We start from the raw sequence: 14,448 nt of genomic DNA, 5'->3' as shown, positions 1-14,448 counted from the left end.
CCTATAGGGGCTTTTTTACCAGCAGTAACAGATTTTAGGTCATCTTTCTCCTTGTCCATAATTATCCAACACAACCAAATGTAAAAGCCTTTAAATAAAGTCACCCATATTTACTACTTGAAACCAAAATTTACTTATAGAGCATTTCATTTATTGATTGAAAAAAGGATAAGGGCAAACTTATCCTGAAATACCATCAGCAACCTGAGGAACCTCTTGACACTGAAGAGTGGCATGGATTGATGTCTTTCTTTAAGTAAATAACCTTTTTTTACTCCAACACAACTTACTGCAGTCAATTTTTCCCACTAAAAAAGCAGATTATATGTATTTGAGATCAGCCCAGAACAGCAGCCTGGCTGTTTTTTGTTGTTTCCAATATTTTTCAGGAAAGCTATTAAGATAACATCTACAAGATGTAAAAAAATCTCAGCATTTGTACAAGTCAGAACCCACAGCCTTTCCTCAGCAGGACATATATGAGTGGAGGAAAGATTATTTTAAGTTTTGTAAGTTAAGGAAAAGAAAAATCAAGCCTTACCTTACTACATCATCAATGTTGTTCCGGTACACTCCTTCAAGCCTCTCTGCAGGAAAGCCCATAGCAATTATGTTTGGATAAATATCTGAATATGCAAGTTAGGGAAATATTTATAAAACATATGAAATCTCTACCAAAGCATTAAATGGATATTAATCACATGTGTAGCTGGACCCAAATCAGAGCAACAACTCAAGAGACTGCATGCAATAGGTGGGAATGTGCAGATCTGAAAAGGATTATATACCTTGCCTATCAAAAACACCCCAACAATTACCAACTTCTGAACAAATATCCTCATTTCTTAATCTGAGCTACCTGCAATTCACTACCTGCCAAAAGCAACCAGGATAAAAGAATTTAAGAAAAGCACCTCCTAGCCAAACAAATCAATGCTAAGGAAAAAAGGGCAAATAGGAAAATTTTAAGTTTACATTTAGAGCTGATGTAGTAAAGAACTCACAACTGCTAGAAAATTACTGGTATTTATTTTCCCTGTGGTGAAATGATATATGGATTTTTTTAACACAGTTCCAGAAAAGAAAGTCTTCCCAAGTTTAAAACATTATTAGAAATGATAATGTAGTGAAAAAACTCAGCTGAAAAGCAAACCAGAAATGAAAGCAGCAGCTCGAAACAGCCCTGCCACATTAACATACTCCTCCTCAAACTAATTTTAGAAGGAGCAAGAACAAAGCATGATATGTTTGAAGCTGGCTCTGCTTTAAAAAGGGGGGCTGGAGGAGGTGATTTCCAGAGGGCCCTCTCAACCTAAATTATCCCACCCTTTTAAGACTCATTTTTATTTTCATGGTCAAAATATACCAAAGTTCCAAATAATAATCACATCAGAATGAGAGACACTGCATCAGCTTCCAAGATATTAAAATTCCAGTTACTTGTGCATGAAGAAATGCCTCAAGTAGGACACAAACTACTTTACTCCACCCTTGCAAAATTCCCACAAGTCCTCAGAGCAGAGCAGCACAGACCAAGTTCTGCATTGACACCATTAACTGCAAGGCTTCAGAAAAACATTAGGAACTGAATACACGGAAATAATGTTTTGTACTCGTGGAAAAAAAAAAAAATTAGCATTTACTGTGTTGTAATCCAAGTATTAATAGACATAGGTCTGCTTGGGACATTCAACAGATTATTTGTACAGACAAAGAGAAAATTATGAAAAAGCTTTGGAGTAAGCCAAATAAATATTTGTGGCTGTTTTAAATACAGACACTGAAACAGGTTTGTGTCTGGTTTCCAGTTTATTCTGTACTAGTCCAAACACTAAAAAAACGCATATTGAGGGAAAAAAAAAACCCAACCAAACATTAAAGTGCTTAACTTACAGAGCTTGGGATAACCTCAAAGCACAAACTTTAAATTTCCCTCTGATCTATTTTACTCAGCAAGCAGTTCACACCTCTTTAATTAACAAAAGGTGCTATATAATTAGCAAAGTCTTCACTGTTTTATCAGTTACTCCTTGCCATAAGCAGAAGAAACTGGTTCTATATTACATTAACTGTGAATTATCTGGCTAATACACCTCATCACTCCCTTCTCCTTCCCAATTTCAGCCTGATTCCTCCCTATTCCCAGTTCCAGCATTTATCCTCCAAAGCCTGAACTCAGCAGGGCTACACAAACTGTAAATTACCACAGCAGAATAACCCAGTGCATCAGTCTGCTTTCCACAGCACTTCTCCTGCAAGACAAGCCCTGGTGCTGGCAACAGGGGGAAAACAATTTCACTTTGACACATCAAAACAAAACTCAGTTTCAGCTACAGTATCACTCATGGGACAGATGCCCAAACTTCACCCAATTGTGAGTGATTTGCTCACATTTCTATTTACAATCATGAGCTTTCCTACATTTTTTCAGGCACTGCAGCCTGTGGTTGATGCTCAGATGCTTCTCCTCTGCGAGGGGCTGAGACAGGAGACACTTTCCAGGATTCCCAGCTGGTGCAAGATGGGAGTGAGGCAGACACACCCCCCGAGCCAAGGGAAGAGAACATCTTAACAGCAGCGTTCCCATCCTGCTCCCAACACCAAAGCCTCCAAACACGCAGGCACAGGGAGATAAAAGTTCCAAAATAACCGGGGCGATTCCTGCTCCCCTCCCTCGCTCAAGGGCATGCACAGGGTGCAGGCACAGCTCACAGCCACTGTGGGATCCAGCAGGCTGGGAAATCCCTCTAGGATCAGAGGGATCCTCGGACTCATCTCACCTTGTCAACCAGGAATCACTGGGATCGATTAAGCTGATCCATAGATTGCCCCTGGCCAGGCTGGATGGGGCTGGGAGCAGCCTGGAATGGTGGAAGGTGTCCCTGCCCAGGGCACTGGATGAGCTTTAAGGTGCCTTAAACCATTCCATGATTCTGTGATCATGACAAAAAACCAAAAGTGGGAATTGCAAAAGGTGTTCCCCAATATGCCAGTAAGGAAAGACAATGAAAAAAATATTTCAAGCAAGGAGTGTGAAGGGGGAAATATGAATCTATTTACTGAGGTCACCTCGACATGAGGAAGAACAACTTCCCTGAAGGGTAAGAGACCACTGAACAGCTGCCCAGGGAGGGTGTTGAATCTCTCTCTGGAGACATTCTAAGCCCACCTGGAAGTGCTCCTGCATCACCTGCTCCAGGTGACCCTGCCTGGATCTCCAGATGTCCCTTCCAACCCCAACCATTCTGTGAGCCTGTGATGCTGATTCACTAAAAGTGTTTTGTGTGCTCTGGGCTTTGCAACCTGACAGCACAAAAACACAAGTGTTGCTCAAAATTAAATATCCAGCAGCGAGCCTAAGGGGGAGGAAGGGCTGCTTTTAGAAAAACATGATTATTTTTTTAAACAGGCAAGCCAATATCTCCCCCACCTAAATATAATCGTCCTGAAGCACCTCAGTGATTATCTCAAAGCATTAGACTGGAATGCAGTTCACAGCCACTGCTGACTCACCCTGGTGTCTGCACAGGGCTGGTGCCAAAGGACACGGCCTCAGCGACGCCCTTCCAGGCACCAGGCTCCATCTGCTCCCAAGGAAAGCACGGAGCAGCAATGACAAACCCATTCTTACTGCTGAGAAAGAGAATTTTGGGTCTTTTCAGCACGTGCTCCTGACAGCATGGTGAAGAGATGCAGAACCACCAAATATCCCGAGCTGGCAGGGACCAGAGGGATCATCCAGTCCAACCCCTGACCCTGCACAGACACCCCAACAATCCCACCCTGTGCAACCCTGAGAGCATTGCCCAAATGCTCCTGGAGCTCTGTGTTGCTTTGAAGCTCTTGTGGTGGTGCAAACAACAAAAGAATGCCTTTGCTTTAGGGAGCACTAAGATGGAAGAACAGAATGGAAGTGGTGCTGCTGTTTTCACAGATGAATTAAATCTCTGAGCAGAAATAGAAGTTTCATCACTTAAATGGAAAAGCTGTCAAAAAGGCAACTTCTTGCACCCATCCTGTGAAAAGATACCCTAAGACCTGCAGCAAGTGAAGGGGATGGCTGTTCCTGCATCCCTCCCAGCCTGTTTTTATCCCCATGCTGGGGGATCATGTTCCTCTTCAGGGACAGGGCCAGCCCTCAATCACTGCAAGGACCAGTTCAGGAGCAACCATCCACTGAGCAGCTTCAGCAGGCTCTCACCAGCCACACTCAACAGCTCACAGACACCCCTTTTCACACCTTACTTCATTTAATATCGATTTCCAAAACTGAAATTAAGATATTCACTACCAAGATGAAATTTCTTACACAGGAGCTTGGGAAGCTGGGCTTCCATTCAAAGGAAGAACTCTCTGAGTCATCATGAAATTGGTAACGATACTGCTAACTTTAGAAATCTGGGAGAACTGATCATTTAAAATGTGCAACAAGCTCATTATCAAGTCCAAGCTTTTTTTTTTAAGACTGGAAAACAAAAATGGAAGAAGTCTCAGTCATTTACTGATGCTGTTCAACACATGCAAAAACAAAGTCAACCAAAGTGGTGTAACTACCAAAATTTCATGAGATCATAGGATATGCTAAGTTGGAAGGAACCCACAAGGATCCACAAGGAGTTGAATGGGCTTTCTAAACAGCACAAAATACATCCCACCACATTTTGCCAAAGTAGCTCTTTTCTAAGATACTAATTCCCAAAAATAGTTCTAACAGTTTTTAAAGTACTCATTCCTTTCTCAGTCTTGTAAACATAGAAGCTGGGATTTTAGTTAGTGCTGATAATAAAATAAAAATAAAAATACATTAGAGAGACTCATGATCTAGAAGCACAAATATTCTAAGCTGGAAGGGGTCCCCAAAGATCACCCAGTCCTGCTCCTGGCCCAATAATCCCACCCTGTGCATCCCTGGTGTCCAAACCCTCCTGGAGCTCTGGCAGCCTCGGGGCTGTGCCCATTCCCTGGGGAGCCTGGGCAGTGCCAGCACCTCTGGGGGAAGAACCTTGCCCTGGTACCCACCCTAAACCCTCCTGGCACAGCTCCAGCCATTCCCTGGGTCCTGTCACAAGCAGAGTTTGGAGCTGCAGCCCCTGGTGAGGTCTGATCTCAGTCTCCCCCAGCTGCTCCTCATGCAGCCCCTCCAGACCCTTCCCCATCCCTGTGCCCCTCCTTTGGTCACTCTCTGGCAGCTTTACATCTTTTCTGTGCTCTGGTGCCCCATAACACACAAGGCAGAACACCAGAACACTGTCCTCCACTCAAGTTCGTATCACCAACTACAGAACTCCACTTCCAAAGGAGCCAAGACAACACTGTGCTGTGCCTAAGGAACCTTAAGATCACAACACTCAATTATCTGCTAAATCACCCAATGCCACAATGATGCTTCATCAATACTGAAACCAGACCAATGGAAATAATCCATGTGCCACTTCAGAAATGCCTCTGCTCTAATGCTGCTCACAGACTGAACAAAACACTCTCCCTTAAAGCTTGAAATCATTCCCACATTGCTGAAGATGACAGTCTTTCCAGTTGCTATGAGAAAAATCCTGGATCATTATGCAAATCAGCTGTTATAATCACTTTCAAAAATAGCTGTCTATATATTCACATTATGCCAAGACCAAATTAAAGAATATGCAGCATACACTTGCAATTTTTTACATACATAGAGATATAAAAGTGAATTACTCATGTTGGTCCTGTAACTGATTTTGCTCACAAATTCAGACTTTTTCCTAATAATGGAAGGTAACCAAAAAAGCATAGCAAAATATTTACCAATTCTTAACTCTTAAACAGTCACAAGGAAGCTGCAAAAACCAACAGCTGCAGCTTTTCCTGCAATAATCAATATTGCCAGTTAGTAACTTTAACATCATTAGAATGTCTGAGGATTTTATGAAGTCCTGTATTTCCAAGTATTTAACCCCTGATCCTCACTCCACTCATTAAGGTTTCTGTAACAGGAAAACAAAGAGCAAATTACCTCATCTCCTATTTTATAGGCAGGCCAGAGCATGCAGTGGTCCAGAATTTACACACATTTTTACTTTTCAAACCTGATACTGAGACAGGTTTTACATCAAAACCCAAAGGAAAACTCATAGCCCTTCGCAATTTTACAAATATTTTTTCTTTACAAGGGCCTGGAAAAAAAGGAGAAGGGAGAATGGCTTCCCACTAACAGCCAGTAGGTTTATACTGGATACTGGGAAGAAATCCTTCTCTGGGAGGGTGAGGAGGCCCTGGCAGAGGCTGCTCAGGGAAGCTGTGGCTGCCCCTGAATCCCTGGAATGTCCAAGGTCAGGATGGACAGGGTTTGAAGAGACCTGGCACCATGGAAGATGTCCCTGCCCATGGCAAGGGATGGAACTGGATGAGCTTTCAGGTTCCTTCCAGCCCAAACCATTTTGGGATTCTGTGAATCAAAGATTCAGAAAGACCTACCAAGCATTAGATTTCATCTTTCTTTAGAAAGGAAATTTCAAAGCAGCTGAGTGTTCCTGAAGCTGTCAATGATGGAGATGTTCAAGTTGTCCTCTGGAGCTAAGAACCTTACTGCACACCCTGAACCTGAATAAAACAACAAGAGTCCATTCCTCCCAACCCTCAGCTTCCAGCTCCCAAAGAGCAGTTTCATTTAACAGAGAACACACTTAAATCGGGGGACCTACAGCCTGAAATAAAACTTCACAACTACCAGGAATGCTAATTTTCACTTCCAGTTCAGGCAGGGGAGGCTTGGCCTTGCTTTAATCTGCTCCCCACCAGCCCACTCCTCATGTGCTGCCAGCCCTGCTCTGTCACCCTCGCCCTCCTGCCTGCGAGGGGACCCAGCCACCAGCGGGGTGGCCAAGCTGTCACTGCCAAGTCCCATTTGACAGCACAGCCCGGGAGCAGAGGCACAGAGTGGCTTTGAAGTCTCCCAAAGTTGCTTTGTTGTCTGGATTTGCCTGCAGTTTTCAGGAACTCTGGCTGCAGGAGCTGTGTGAGGCGGTCTGGCGGCGCAGCTGGGCCTGCCAGCGACGAAACGCTCGCCTGGTGACCTCCAGCCCTTTAACTCCAGCTTAAACAAGTCCACAGAGCAACAGCAAGGGAGAAAAAAAACCAGCACTGTTCTAACTGTTCAACAGCTTGACAGCCTGGAGCTACGGGGGGAGTGTTATAAGAAGTGTCCACACTCCATCCTCAAACAGATTTAAGAGCCCTGACAAACGGCCAAGCTCTTATTAGTGCCATTTGCTTGACAGCATCCCAACAACAAAAAAGAAAATGACACAAGAAAATCTACCCAGACAAATCTAGAAGACTTTGCTCACATACACACTGTTTAAGCTGTACCCATGAGTGCCTTCTTTATTTAATAGGCAGCATTTCCATTAGACAGCATGAAATGCAAAATAAGTTTCGTATTTTTCGATGAGCCTGGATCATCAGGAAGTATAGAGGAAATGAACAGGAAGAAAGTTCTTCAGAGCAAAGGAGGATTCCTTGTAGCCAGCCAGCTGCACTTGTCAACTCCACCATCTGTGCCTTAAAGAACAAGCAAAGGGACCAACTCAGATGTGGCTGAAACATTTTATCATTTAGAAGAAATGCATTTAACCCCTTAATGCTCCATATTCCAACAAGGACTCCTTTTTTCCCTTTTTTTTTTTAGTTTTTTAAGCTTTCAGCCTGCAATTTAAATGCAACAACCTAGATGAGGAGTAACTACAACTCCTTCATGTCCAGGAGGCAAACCTGTCCACATGAGGTCACAGGGCTGACAACAGGTCTGGAGGGGAACTCAAATTCCCACAGCATAAAGAAATAAATCAGAAGATGCCTCAAGAGGATATGCCAGGTTGTCTACATCCACAGCTCACTTCTGGACCTCATTATATTGCATTTGGGAAGTCATCTCAGACAAAGAGTCACTCCCTTCATCTGTTCCTGTGTCCAGGAACTCTGCTGAAGAGCTAATGGGGTCACGTTAAGATGGGGGGGAAAAAACCCACAGACCTCACAGCATAAATAGAAAAAATGCTAACAAAGACATGAAAGATGATGGCTGCTCTAGAGAAGAGCTTGTACTGACAAAGGCTAAGAAAAAGGCACCTGAATCTTCAATTTCAAAACCGTCTGGAATCATAAATAAAGATATAAAAGCATTCAGAGAGTAAAGGAAACATGAGCTCTATGTAGAGCTACAAGAAGTGTTTGGACAATGCTGTTAGGCTGAGGATGGGATTGCTGGGGTGTCCTGTGCAAGGCCAGGAGCTGGACTTTAAAGATCCTTGTGAAACCCTTCCAACTCTTGAAACCCCTCTAAAACAGCTAGACTGTATTAAAGAACACAGAAAAGCTGCCCTTCCCATTCAGAAAGGGCCAAGAGCAAATGGGAACATAACAAATGATGCATCAGACTCTGTATTATTGGTACCAAGTTTGACTGAACTCTCCAGATGTGAAGGCAGAGATTGGGCCTCAACTCCTTAACCCAACCCCAAGTCCAGACCTACAATCCCAACACATTCCCAGAGGGAAAGTTGCAGAGGTGCAGCAAAGAAAGTGCTTTTGTTTCTGCTGACATTTTTGGAAGAGGCCACATCCCATCTTTCCACAGGAATCTCAACAAGCTGCAACAACACATGGTGGCCCAAGGACAATGGTGAGGAATCCCAGATCTCTGAGGCTGGAAAATCCTCTGGGATCATCAAATCCAACTGGGGACTGATCCCTGCCCTGTCACCCAAACCACAGCATCTGGTGCCACATCCAGGTGTGCACGTGAGGCAGGACAGGGGCTGAGCAGAGGAACCCATGCTGTGAGAAGCTGGACACCACATCTCAATTTGAGTTTTTAAGTGCCAAACTGACCTGTTTTAACCACCAGCCCGACTCAGGATGAACCTTTTCAATCAGAGCTATGAGATGTCACCATGTGCTCCCAGCACACCACCCCACTCTGCAGGATCTCCCTGAACCACCACTGTGTACTTAAGCATGTCCTAACCTCAAACACCCCCAGAAAAACACAAGAATTTTATTCAGTAAAGAGAAGCCAGCACAGAAGAGTCACTACTTTGATATTTACTGACAGGAAGTGAAAAATGGCTCAGACTCAACTTTTTGCAAGCCTGAAAGAACATCCAAAACTTTCAAACACAAGGGAATTTAAAATAGCTATTGGGCTGGAGGAAAATACAGCACACTAAAAGCCTTCACAGAACAGAAATGACAAAAAGTAGGGTTTGTATGGATTTATCAAACCTTAATGTGCATGGGGTGGATCAAAAGAAGATAAAGGTGAATGGCAAAATAAGACACAAGGTCATTCTAATAAACCACTCCTCAAACAATAAGCCCCAAGTAGATAATTTCATCCAAATGAGATCTGGTGTTTCCCTCCTCTAAATGTTAGCATAAAAAAGGGCATTACTTGTCTAACTCACCCACACAAGGAATGAAAGAACAGAAAATACACAACTCTTCAGATGCAGCCCAATAGATATCCAGGCAATGCAATGAATTAAGCAGAGGCCTCTAAGAAAATTAATCATGCAATTAAAAGCTATTATACTACAGCCCCACAAAGGCAGAATTAAGTTTATAAAGATGTTTCTTAAGCACTTCACTACAAAAAACTGGATATTAAGCAGTTTTTCTGCACTGCTGCACGCTGGGGCTGTGGAGCTGGGAGTTCATCTTTAAAGGGAACAATGCCAGCTTTTGCAATAGTCATCATCCCAAACACAGAGCAGTTGAGTTTAATTTTTTTAGCTGCACAGTCAATTACCATTTGAATCACAGAGCCACCACTTGAGCTACATTGCCTAAGAATCGTTATTAAGATAACCTAGATTTATGCAGCATGATACAGGGCCTAATTGCACAATTATTTACTTCCATTCTACAAAAATGCTTTTTTTTTTTTTTTTTTCCCAGGGCCTCACAGGCAAGACAGCAAACGAGGCAGATGACGACAGGAGCAAAGAGGATGCTGGCTTGAATTAGAAACTGGAACAAGGATTTGTTTACATCTGAAATATCAACCTGGGCCTAGGACTCATCCAAAAACTAACAGAACCCAAAGCAGAGTCAACCACCCACAAATAATCCATGTTTCAGAAGACATCCTGCTCTACAGGGCCACACATTTCCATATAAATTCCCTTCTCACAGCCCAGAAACCATCATTTGATTAACTCACAGGAAAGTACTAACTTGCACAGCTTTAATCCCAAAAAAGCTTCACCCCAGTGCCAAATCAAGGGAGCCCACACCTCCCCTAGTCTAACCTTCCCCACTTAAGATGAGGCACAGGGCACATCCAGGAATTACTACACACAATTCCAGGCTATATCCTATTTTCTCCCCTGAAAAAGCCATGCAATAAATTATCCTTCAACATCCACCCTGTATCAGGCACAGTAAAGGAATAAAAATCACAGAGTTTTGAGTTGCTCCAAACTAGAAAGGAGCTGGGCTTTGGAAAGGAGTTAGTTATGAGTAATGACAGTATCTTTGGTGTCTAATGTAATTAAGGGATTTGACAGCTCAGCTGCCTATTCCCTCTCTTCCAGTTTGTCAGAACACAACAATTGTCCTTTAAATCATTATACAACAACCATTTTCATGTTTAAACCTGTTGCAGGGGAAGACTCTGGCTAAGCTACCAGGGTATAATTTGTCATCTTATGCAGCATTAATATGGCAACAACATTAATCCATTAAAAATATAATTTCATTTAAGGAACTATTCAGCAATCACAACCAGCAAAAACTTGGTAGACAGAAGCTTTACACATAAAATTTCAACTTTGTATTTGTACTCCCTGAAGTTTAGTTTTGGCTTTATGCTTTTTAGCACAGGGAGGTTTTAACATAACATCCTTTTAGCCATATTATTACTGAATAAATTATATCAATTGCTTCCACAACAAAGAGGACTTAGGTGTCCAAACCAACCTACAAAGAAGAGAATGGAAAATACAGCCACCTCTCTTCTGGGAGAAAATTAAGACAATTCTGTACCCCTCTACACAGTGTTTTAAGACATCAGTACTCACTGTCTCTACAGCAGTCACCGTGCTCCAGAACACTTTGGTAAGACAAGCAAGTTCTTCTTGGTGTCTTAAGTGTAGCACTGAGTAGCAACAGGAATTGTGGCCCAAAGAAACCTGCCAGCCCCAGCCTAGCAGTCATCAAGAGCCAACTAATCTGCAGCAGCAGTTCCAGTGTTGCATAAGCTCCACACTCAAGGCTACATCCTCTCCCAGGTCAGTCGAGGCACATGGGATGATCCCATGGACAGAAAGGCCTTCCTGACTAGCACAGATTCCTAGAAAGATGCATTTCCAAAATTCACCACCCTCCAGGACTCCAGCTGGAGCCAGCGTTGGTGCTGGCCAGCCAACCACACGGAGTAAACGTGGGGTGGGATTTTCACAAGTCCTCAACACTGACAGAACTGTCCTCACCGAGCAAACCTCACAAAGTAACTCCTCAAGTGCCAACACCTCATCAGTCTCGGTGTAAGCAAGAGGAAACTTGGATTTTTCCTTTAAAAAAAGGAACACTCAGACCCAGTGCTGGTCCTAGCAAAGGACTTGATTCAGCATTTCCCTCTTCACATTTAACAGTGAAGCTCTGGATGTTCTGAGGACTTCACACACTTAGCTGAGCTTAAAACCAGGCTCCAATCATTAATCACTTCATCTGGGATTTTTCTAAGAGTAAGAAATACAATGGAGGGTCCACTCATTTCTCTGCCCTCCTTGAGGAGAACATACAGCCACCACTCCAGCAGCTTCTGTCCACTTAAAAGTGTGCACAGGCAGGTCTTTTTTAATTTGGAATTTAGCTTGTGCAAATAATCTCCACGTGCACTGAATAAATATCTCTGATGATCCAAGCTGAAGCATTTCCCCAAGAATGCTGCACTGCATTTAAACAAGTGCAAAGAGATGAGCTGTAATTTGTGAGGGCTTCTTCTAAGTTCCTTTCTGAACAACAGCAGTGAAAAAGCAGGGCAGGAAGGGGCTGGGTGACTCTGGATGGGACTGCACCACACAGCACCTTCAAGGCTCCAGCTGTCCAACACCCCTATCCACACAGCTATGGCAGTATGTCATTGGGTTTGGGATTTTCTGGGTTGTGAGGAACAGTAAACGACCTAGTCCATGTCTAACCCCAGAAGAGAAAATGCAGGACCACATTTGCAGTAATCACCACCTTGCTTTCTCCTTCTGGAGAGGTCAAAACCCTTCATCCTTGCTAAGTGCAGAAAGAGCAATCTTCCTGGGATCAAACACATCCTGTAACAAGCAGGGAACTGAAACTCTGATGAGTTTCCCAGCCAGCAGGGCTGTGGAGTGCTGTCTATGCAAACAGACTTCTGAGATGAATTCAGAGCAAAACTGGCACTAACCTTGTCCAAAACCCAACATCATCCCAGGCTCCAGGAGCAAAATGAGTCTGTTGGGCTCTGAACACTGCTAACTGACATGGTTTACTTCAGAACAAAGAAATACTTTCCCACCAATAAAATGCATTGCCAGTTAGTCTCTTCTAGCTTCTTCTAAACCCTCCCCGTGCTTGTGTGCAAGACAAACTCGTTACAAAACCTCTAACAAACTTCAATTTTAAAATGAGACCAAGTCTTTTAAACAAATGGCATTTCCAGCTTGGGCTCTATTTTTAAACACAGTATGGACCTCTTGCCACTAATTCACTTTTTTTTTCCTGGAAGCTGAGCCATTTTGAGTCAAGTCCCATAATTTAAAATTTCATTAAAAATGCAAAGAGCTTTAGGACTGCAAATAATAGAAAGCAGTAAGAGATCCTAAGCAGCTTCCTCCTGCAATTTCAGCATTCCCTGCCTTTCATTCCACGAGACAAACGACGTGTGAGACGTGTAAACTGCACCCAACATCTCATCTCGCCTGAATGTTGCTGCAGTTTGTACCACTATGTAGGTCACGAGCTCCACATGCTTCAGTCAAGCCCTGGGCTCAGCCTAGCTGCCTGTTTTCACCCCTACCAGAAAGCCTGGGGACACAGGACAAAGTTTAACCCGAGCTAGGATGAGCACAAGAAGCAGCTACATGATTTTTTTCCACTTGCTAAACTCAGTTACACACAGAGCTCTTAAGACATAGGCAATCCATGCACTGCTGCATGTAAGTGTTTCCTCTCTGCTGTTCCCTGCAGTAAAGGGGGCATCACCAAGCTGCACAATTTTTAAAACAACACACAGAGTGCCTCAGAAAACATTCTGGTAGTTGCAGCATCAAGAAATGCAACTATCAGAGAAGAAAGACATGAATCCAAACTTTCCTTCTCACCCATGTGCACCCAAAAGTATCCAGTACTGCACAGGTTCATTAGAAACCCAAATAAACCAGAAAGAAATATCTGAAGTATTAAACAGCTGATTTAAGGTCTCCACCTTTAAACCCTTTCTTCTTCTAAGTTCAAAATATTTTTTTCCAAGATGTGCATAAAGACTGCTCAGAGAGAACATCTGATTAGATGAAAGGCAGTAGCAATGTGGTTTTTAAAAACACAGAGGCCCATTTTCATACCCTGCACTGATTTTGGGAAGATGCTATCTCCCTTTGCTGAAATCCCACACTACACACACAAGGATTAAACCAACTCCTCAGGAACTGAGGGTTCCAAGCACAATGCCCTGTACTGCACATAGATCAAGATCACTTTTAAAAGGATCTGACACAGCCCAACCAAGGATTTTGGCACTCCAGCACCTCACCCAGCCTGCCTTGGGATAATATCCATGCCCAAAAGTCAATGGCCACACCAGAACCAAGCCTCCCTCAGAGACAGGCAGGAGAAAGGGCAGAGCACAGAACACAGGCACCTCACCTGGATTCACTGCAATTCCTTTCACTCTCCAGCTCCCAAAGCCCAGGTGAGCACCAGCTGCTGAGTGTTCTGGAGCTGCAGGAGGAAGCCAGACCTCCATTTCCCATGTCCCAGCCAAATGCTCAAATCTCTGGGCTGCCCAACTCCTGGCTTCTAGCTGGACAGAGGCAGCTATGCTGAACTAACCAGGCATCTCTAACACCTGGTCCTCCTGCCATGCCTTGTTGAACAGCTCACCTGGGCTTCACATTTGCTCTTTTTCCCCCCTTAACATCACCTGTTTGGAGAGCTAAATCCATGGCCATGTGTGTAAGGAATAAATAGGTTATTTCCCAGCTCCCAGGAATGGTGAGGAACAATTCCATCAGAGCCCTGCACAAAGAAGCTCACACGAAGTGATTTAAAAAATTCGACTTTCACTTCTGCAGCAACATCAGCCTTCAAGCAAAGCCATGGCACTGCACAGGCAGAAGTCTTCATTTGTTAATTATCTGTTCAAAATCTTCATATGATTTTTTTAAAAAAAGAAACCATATCATCTTTTCCACAAATTTCATGGCAGAACTGCAG

At 43.5% G+C, this 14,448-nt stretch overlaps 1 protein-coding gene across 1 annotated transcript in view; it reads right to left on the bottom strand.

The window, feature by feature from the left end:
• The window catches only part of PTEN (phosphatase and tensin homolog), a 47,764-nt gene that overhangs the window by 31,185 nt on the left and 2,131 nt on the right, over positions 1 to 14,448 (bottom strand). The window contains exon 2 of the mRNA XM_056495535.1: positions 542 to 626. Within this exon, the coding sequence (XP_056351510.1) occupies positions 542 to 626 (85 nt within the window). The remainder of the gene's footprint in view (positions 1 to 541; positions 627 to 14,448) is intronic.

This window comes from Oenanthe melanoleuca, chromosome 6, assembly GCF_029582105.1.
Source record: "Oenanthe melanoleuca isolate GR-GAL-2019-014 chromosome 6, OMel1.0, whole genome shotgun sequence".
In the NCBI taxonomy this organism is placed as follows: domain Eukaryota; kingdom Metazoa; phylum Chordata; class Aves; order Passeriformes; family Muscicapidae; genus Oenanthe; species Oenanthe melanoleuca.
The sequence above is the reverse complement of the archived record's forward strand: the minus strand, read 5'-3'. Positions and strand labels throughout refer to the sequence as shown.